The 8,899-nt window shown below is 35.3% G+C and overlaps 1 protein-coding gene across 2 annotated transcripts in view; it reads left to right on the top strand.

Annotated features, from left to right (window-relative positions):
* Positions 1-5,814: 5,814 nt before the first annotated feature.
* The window catches only part of SGCZ (sarcoglycan zeta), a gene marked incomplete at both ends in the record, with an annotated part of 464,568 nt that continues 461,483 nt past the window's right edge, over positions 5,815-8,899 (top strand). For both annotated transcript variants that reach the window (XM_080797027.1, XM_080797026.1), the window contains one exon: positions 5,815-6,009. In XM_080797027.1, coding sequence (XP_080653153.1) covers positions 5,815-6,009 — 195 coding nt within the window. The remainder of the gene's footprint in view (positions 6,010-8,899) is intronic.

Raw genomic sequence — 8,899 nt, 5'->3', positions numbered from 1 at the left:
AGGAAGGAAAAATAAAATAAGATGGACACTTACATGGAGATAAACCATAAGAGACTCTTGATCATAGTAAACTGAGGGTTGCCGGAGGGGCAGTAGGGGGGATGGAGTAACTGGGTGATGGTCATTAAGGGCGGCACTTGATGGAATGAGCAGTGGATACAACTGGTGAATTACTAAGTTCTACCTTTGAAACTAGTATTACACTATACATTAATTAAATGGAATTTAAATATAATTTTTTTTAAAAAATGAAAAAGAAAAACAGTCTGTGGGATTTAAGAAAAAATGAAGTTTTTTAAAAGAAAACCCTACCCTTGTCTTTTTGCACTTTGGATACTCTATTTTGTGATGAGGAAGGTATATAAATTAAGCTCATCTTTAAGAAAACAACATTGTAGACACCTGGGTGGCTCAGTCGGTTAAGTGTCTGCCTTTGGCTCGGGTCATGATCCCAAAGTCCTGGGAGTCCTGCATTAGGCTCCCTGCTCTGTGGGGAACCTGCTTCTCCCTCTGCCCCTGCCTCTGCCTCTCTCTTCTTTGTCTCTCATGAATAAATAAATAAAATCTTAAAAAAAAAAAAACAACACAACGCCATTGAATTTCTTGAAGTGATAAAAATAGTGCAATTAGGGGCCCCTGGGTGGCTCAGTGGGTTAAAGCCTCTGCCTTCGAGTCAGGTCATGATCCCAGAGTCCTGAAATCGAGTCCCGCATCAGGCTCTCTGCTCAGCAGGGAGACTGCTTCACTTCCTCTCTCTCTGCCTGCCTCTCTGCCTACTTGTGATCTCTGTCTGCCAAATAAATAAAATCTTAAAAAAAAAATAGTGCAATTAAATAACAATTTTTTGTGTGTGTGTTCTAGACAGCCTTTTCTCTGACCCTTTTGTTATCCTATTTGCTTTACAAAGTTGTTAGTGGCATTTGATATATGTAGAGAATTTCTACTGCTTTACCAAAAAATCTTATTGCTCGAAAGACCATTTTCTTTGTAATTTGTATTCATTTTATTTTAAAGATTTAACTAAGTTCTCATTTCTTTTCTAAAACACATTAATTTCACCTTCATGTCTAAGTAGAATTAGTAGAAATAGAATATTTGAGAAAGAATTTTGCTTTAATGTGAGATGAAAGGCAATGCATGATCTAAATAGTCCCAGCTTTTGTGCCTTTTCACTGAGGAGCTACACAAGGCAAAGTCTTCTACCTGCCAATCAGGCATAGCCAGGCTTCTGCTCTCTCATGCTCTTCTTCTACAACCATGTGCTTCCTTTTCTTGTGCCTTCCTTATTCTTCCTTTCAATGGTGGTTGTCCTTAGATTCCTTTTATCTTCTTCTAATATATTTTCTGCTTTGTAATCATAACTGCTGTTAGGACTATAAGATCTCCACCAAATCCTCAGGCAAAGTAAATTCCCATGGCGTACGGTCATCTGTTGTAACATATTACACAGTAGTTAATATGTTGTGTATCACCCCTTGAAGTAGGAATCTCATTCAAGACTAAGGATTGAGGCTAGTATCAAGGAAACATGAAATATTTACCTTATGACATTTAACAAACAGGTAATTCTTTATATCATGAAAGAATGTGCTCTTTATCATCTAGTATTATTAGCACTTCTAATTCATTTAGAATTCTGATTTAAAATATGCAAGGATTTTTATTATATGGAGCATAATGCTCTTCATAAAAAATTTGAAAGTTTAATAGTGCATTAAGATAATTTTTTGTTTGTTTGATTTCCTTTTATTTTATTTTTTTTTTCAGTGTTCCAAAATTCATTGTTTATGCACCACTCCCAGTACTCCATGCAATACGTGCCCTCCATAATACCCACCACCAGGCTCATCCAACCCCTCACCAACCCCCTCCAAAACCCTCAGCTTGTATTAAGGTAATTTAAAGCTAGAGCTCTAAAATTAAAACAAATTGGAAAAAAGCCAAAAAAATTTTGGATATTTGCATTTATCAATATGCAGTTCCACATTTTATTTAGAAGAGGATTGGCTCAATAAAGACTATAACCTATACTCTTAAGTTACATATTTTACATAACATATATGGGCTTCCCTCAGAGATATGGCAGTTTCCATTCCAGACTGCCACAATAAAGCAAATATTTTGATAAAGTGAGTTAAATAAATTTTTCAGTTTACCAGTGCATATAAAAGTTATTTTATATTATACTGTAGTCTATTTTTTTTTTTAAAGATTTTATTTATTTATTTGTCAGAGAGAGTGAGCACAGGCAGACAGAGAGGCAGGCAGAGGCAGAGGGAGAAGCAGGCTCCCTGCTGAGCAAGGAGCCCGATGTGGGACTCGATCCCAGGACACTGGGATCATGACCTGAGCCGAAGGCAGCCGCTTAACCAACTGAGCCACCCAGGCGTCCCTATACTGTAGTCTATTAATTGTGCATTAACATGTCTAACAGAATAATGTGCATACCTTAATTAAAAATACTTTATTGCTCTAATATGCTAAACATCATCTGAGCTTACCATGAAAAGTAATCTTTTTGCTAGTGAAGGGTCATGCCTCAAAGTCAATGGCTGCTGACTGGTCATGATGGTGGTTACTGAAGGCTGGGTTGGCACTTTCTTAAAATAAGACAACAAAGAAGTTTTTTGCATCCATTGACTCTTCCTTTTACAAGTGATTTCTCTGTAGTGTGGAGGACAATTTTTTAGCATTTTACCCACAGTAAAACTTCTTTCAAAATTGAAGTCAGTCCTCACAAAGCCTGCTGCTGCTTTATCAACTAAATTATATAATACTCTAAATCCCTTGTTGTCATTGTAACAATCTTCACAGTCTCTTCACCAGGAACAGATTTCATCTCGAGAAACCACTTTCTTTTCTCATCCATAAGAAACAACCCCTCATCCATTCACGTTTGATCGTGAGATTGTAGCAATTCATCCCATCTTTAGGCTCCACTTCTCATTCTAGTTCCCTTGCTATTTCCACAACTGCAGCTACTCCCTCCATTGAACTCATGAACCCCTCAAATGAGGGGTTAAATCTTTATGGCATTTAGAATGGTGAATCCTTTCTGGGTTTTCAATTTATTTTGCCCAGATCCATCAGAAGAATCACTGTCTATAATACCTAGCCTTATGAAATGTATTTCTTAAATAATATGACTTAGAAGTCAAATTACTCATTTATTCATGGGCTGAAGAATGGATGTTGTGTTAACAGGCATGAAAACAACTTTAATCTGGTTGTACATCTCCATCAGAGCATTTGAATGACCAAGTGCATTGGCAATGAGCAGTAATATTTTGAAAATAATCTTTTTGTGAGCAGTGGTTCTCAACAATGGACTTAAAATAGCCACTAAATCATGTTGTAAATATATATGCCATCTCCAGGCTTTGTTGCTCTATTTACAGAGTATATGCAGAATAGATTTAACATAATTCTTTAGGGCGCTAGGATTTTTGGAATTGATAAATGAGCATTGGCTTCAATTTAAAGTCACCAGCTGCATTAGCCCCTAACAAGAGAGTCAATCTCCCTTGAAGCTTTGAAGCCAGACTTTGACTTCCCTCTAGATATGAAAATCCCAAATAGTGTCTTTTTCCAACAGAAGGCTATTTCATCTACATTGAAAATCTGTTGCTGAGTGTAGCCACCTTCATGAGTTATCATAGTTAGGTCTTCCAGATAACTTGCTACAGCTTCTACATAAGCACTTGCTGCTTTGCCTTGCACTTTTATGTTTTGGAAATGGCTTTTTATTTAAACCTCATGACCCACCCTTGCTAGCTTCAGGCTTTTCTTCTGCAGCTTCCTCACCTCTATTGGCCTCCAGAGAATTGAAGAAAGTTAGGGCCTTCCTCTGGATTAGGCTTTGGCTTAAGGGGATGTTGTGGCTGCTCTGACTTTTTTATCCGGACCACTAAGACTTTCTCCATATCAACAATAAGGCTGTTTTGCTCTCTTAACCTTCGTCTCTTTACTGGAATAGCACTTTTAATTTCCTTCAAGAACTGTTTTTTTGCATTCACATCTTGGCTAACTGTTTGGCACAAGAAGATAGGCCTTCCTTACCAAGCTTAGTCATTTCTAGCTTTTAAAGTGAAAACATGCAACTTTTAAAGTGAAACAGGCAACTCTTCCTTTTATTTGAATATTTAGTGGCTATTGCAGGGTTTTTCCTTTGTCGGTTAAGTTTTTTTAAGTTCCTGTTAACATAGAGTGTAATACTAGTTTCAGGTGTACAATAAATATAGTAATTTAACAATTCTGTACAGTACCTGATGCTCATCCCCGCAAGTCACTGAAGGATTTTTGATTGGCCTAATTTCAATATTGTTGTGTCTCAGGTAAAAGACGGGACTGAAAAGGAGAGAGAGGGCGAAGGGCCACGGTGTGAAACAGTCAAAATGCACACAAATGACAGTAAAGCCATCACCTTACATAAGTGTGGTTCATGGTGCCCCCCTCGCCAAAATTATTAGTAACATCAAAGATCACTGATCACAGATCACCATGAAAAATATAATGAAAAAATCTTTAAATGTTGTGAAAATTACTAAAATGTGACACAGAGATAAAAAATGAACAAATGCCATTGGAAAAATGGCACTGATAGACTTGCTTGACTCAGGGTTGCCACAAATCTTCAATTTGTCAATAATGCAGTACCTGTAAAACACAATACAATGAGATATGCCTGTGTTTTATATTACTTGACAGATAATTTTTAATTCTTCATGATGTTGCTTTTATTTTGGTATATTTATTCAGCATGATTTCTGTTCTTGTATTGTTTAATTGACATGAACAATAAAAGAAATCTGATGAAATCTAAAGAGAAAAAACTAAACTAAACTAAAAAAACTTACAGCCTTGTAGTTATAAAATTAAAGTTTTTATTCTTCAGATAATAAATAAGTTACTCTAAAAATTGTATGCCTAGTACATATCCTTTACTTTTCTTAACCGTACTTCTTGGTAGAATCTAGCAGAAAATCATGTATTTGCTTTTTGAAAGAATTAACTTAAAAACTAAATTTATATATTACCAAGGAATACCACCGCCTCTTTTCCAAAACTGACTTCTATGTATATCAATATGTTATATAATATTATATAACAAAATAGTACAGTATAGTGTCTTCTTTTTTTAGAGATCAAATTTATTTTGAGAACACATTGAAATACAACTAAAATAAATAACCAGCAAAGTTCTAAGTAAAAATATTAATTAAATAGCTATATCTATATAATTGTCAATAAAAGTATATTTTCTTCCCATAGGTTCTTTCAAATGCATTTACAATTTATTAAAACATATACCCGGAGCACTGATATCCTATATCTTTAGATAAAGGTACAGAAATGCCTTGTGATACATTTGGTCCCTGTCTACCCTAAAGAACAGGTGACATGTATTCCAAGAGTAGCTGGGATGTGCATAGAATTTTAAGTTATAGATAACTGGGAGTAGAGATGAGCGTCTTCAGAGTCTCCTTGGAAAAAAAAACAAAAACAAAAACAAAACAGAAAAAAAACAACTACTGTTAGAATTGGGTAAATGTTACTGAAAATAACATATATCTTAGAAATATCAGAGTTAAACAGCACTAAAAAACAGCACTGATAATGTTATGTGAGGGGCTTTGTAAGATTTTAATCAAGTTTAATATAATTTTAATTACATAGCAATAATTCTTTGAACACTCACTACCCATTATTCATAAATGTGTTGTATCTTTTGATTTTAAAAAAATCATTGGTTTTAGTTTTGAATGCTTTTTTTCTTTCTTTTCTTTCTTTCTTTCTTTTTTTTTTTTTTCCCAGATGACACGAGAACAATATATACTAGCCACACAGCAGAACAACCTGCCAAGGGCTGAGAATACACAACTTTACCCAGTGGGGATTTATGGATGGCGAAAGAGGTGCTTATACTTCTTTGTCCTTCTGCTGTTGGTTACCATGATAGTTAACTTAGCCATGACAATATGGATATTGAAAGTGATGAATTTCACTGTGGTAAGTACCACCATGACTTCATATCTACTGCTTTTGGTTCAAAGATGATACAGCGCTGTTATTTTTATTTTTTAATTGAAAGTTACTTACCTTAAGCTTTACAAGGATGTGTCTTGAAATTCCAAAGAATGTCATATATTATTTTAAGACTGTATTCAATATGTGTTCATGACACACATATGATATTACTACCTGTCCTTTAGGTGTGGGAAATTGAGGTCATGAGATAGTACAGGATACTGATTCATTAGCAAATTAGAAGACGTTTAATCTATAAGTAAGAACTGTTGCTTGCTAAGCCTGGTGGTCTAGAAATGAGTCTGTATTTTTAGAGATGATATTTTATGTTAAAATTAATATTATATATCACAAGTATCTTTAAAATACTTTACATAGAGTATTTACTTCTCTCTATATGCTTTCTATCTAACATACTGCATGATCAAATCTAAACCCTGAAATTTTTCATGGGCCACATGGACCAATGTCTATAATTGTCACCAGATGGTGATTTCATTCTTTTGGAGCAGACATGGTAAATATATGATACACCAGAAAATAAATCACTCTTTCATGAAAAATAATAATTAATAACAAAATAATTATATATAGCTCATTGATGAATACTGCTTTAATTTATTGAATGCGTACAATAAATCTATGAGTCTGACTTATCTGGGAAAAATTAGCTTCTTCAGCAAAGTTTGGTTTAGCTCACTTTGTATTTTTTGGCTAAATTCTTAAATTTCTCTCCTCCGCCTTTAAAGCTTTTGTGTATAGCCTCAGATATCTTCACATTCAAGCAGGTGTCTTACACTTGCTTACCAGAGTGCTGTTATTCTTTAGAACTCTGCATCCTTAGGGGCAAGTGTAAAGCTGGCTGTTTAACTTCACTGATCTTTGTATATTGGGCTGCTTTTTTTTTTTTTTTAAAACTCTGCTGTGTATTGATTTAGCAAGGGTAGTTTCTTTCTGAGTTCACCAACATGTAATTCTAACTTGAAACATAATCTCAGAAAGGAAAATGAGCCCAGCATCTGTCCATTGTTTAGGGCACTGTGGTTGTGTGCAGAAGGACCCTGGGAGAGCAGGTGGCCTAACCTTCCTGAGAGGAAAAACTATAACTGTGCAAATCATGATAGAAGAGCATATGCTCATGGAGAAAAATGAGCTGAGCAAGGGCTCCATTTCTCTGATACAGTGCAAATTTTGGAGGGTATTCATCAAAAAAGAAATGAAAGGCAAAGAAAAGTTGAGCAAAACTCAGTATGTTCCAGGATTAGAGAAAATAGCTGTATCCTAGTGATGAATATGTGTTCAGGGTCAGTGATCAAGGTCTGTGAGCCTGTGTGGGGGTGCCTGGAGGTGGAGTTGGGTGCTACTAGGCAAATTATGGCTTTAAGCCATGCTCTGGTAATGCATCTGAACCATTCTTTATCCTGAGTTGGCTCAGTGCTTCCCCCCCACCCTGAGACTATTTTGACACGGATGACACTAATTCTACTCCTAGTCTTTTAGTTCTAAGCTCTGCTCCTACCTTCTCTTACTGATGTCTGGGCTTCATTAATGATGGGCTTCATTTACCATATATTAGGGGCTGAAGATTCTTTTATATGGTTTTGACTATCAGCCATATTAGCAGTTGCTGACAGCAACTTTTTCAACCTCATTTTTCTTAACAAAACAAACAAAAATCACTCCAAATCTCCAAGATTTGAAATTTCAAGCATTTGATTACCTCTACCAAAGAGCTTCTTTCTAAAGCTCATGGAAGTTGTGATCAGCTGTCTCACTTCAGGAGCCTTGATTCTATCCAGTGACCAGGCCATGGAAATGTTCAGATTCAAGCCCTGTAAGTTTCTCAAGCATATTTAAATTAATTAAGAAGATAAACTTAAATGCATAATTACATGGCTGCATGCGTCAGGCTCCCAGTACCTTGCTTCATGCTGAGGTCAAGGCTGGATAAGCCATTCAAGGGAAATAATTGAAACAATCACCTTTGTCCTCAGGATCCACACAGGCCTCAGGGTTTCTGTCACCTATGGAGCTATCTAATTTGAACCTCAGCTGGCCAAAATGTAAATGTCAACATATTCCTGGGGATAATGAAAAGGAGTTTATTTCCATGGGAGTTTTTGGTGTTTTTTATTTCTTTAATTTTGAACATACCTTTCTTTCTGTAAATCACATTGTTACTTTTTAATAATCAAAAAATAGAAGGTTATTCTTCAGCCGTCTAAGCTATTTGTATGTAAGTGAAATAAATGGAAAGAGAAAGTAATTATTGTGTCAGGATTATCTTTGAAACGTCATGAACTCTCTGTTTCAATGCAGTAATTCATAATTATTCAGAGAAATTCTGAATTGCTTAAATAGTTACTGAGTTTAGCAGCTATGAATACTACACACCAGATTAAGTTGTATGAATTTGAAAAGTGTAAAATAATTTGTAATCCTCTTACATGAGAGCAGTAGCAAGATCAATTTTATGTTTTCACTGGTGCATTATGATTGCATCTGTCTCTAGAGCGAGCACCAGAAAGCTTCGCCATACTATCATAAGAAGTTGTAAATGATGTATAAATTGTTTGGGGAGTATTACTTATTTACATAAAATGTATTTCTCTTTCATTATAATGGTTTCCATCCAGTCCTTGGAAATATGTGGCTGTTAACATCTTTTATTTCAGTAAACTGGGAACGTTATTGTTATCAAAATGTTGTGCTTTTTAGCACAGCAAGGGTAACTGCCAACCTGTTTTATGATGCTACTTGAAGTCCATCATTATGACTAGTATTATACATGATCTGTGTGGTTGATATGACCTTATTCTGCTTTTTATTTTGTGAAAATAAAAATCACACAGCTATTGAGATACACAGGTGC

This window comes from Martes martes (assembly GCF_963455335.1).
Source record: "Martes martes genome assembly, chromosome: 2".
Taxonomy (NCBI): domain Eukaryota; kingdom Metazoa; phylum Chordata; class Mammalia; order Carnivora; family Mustelidae; genus Martes; species Martes martes.
Note: the sequence above shows the minus strand (reverse complement) of the source record. Positions and strands in the feature narration are given on the sequence as shown.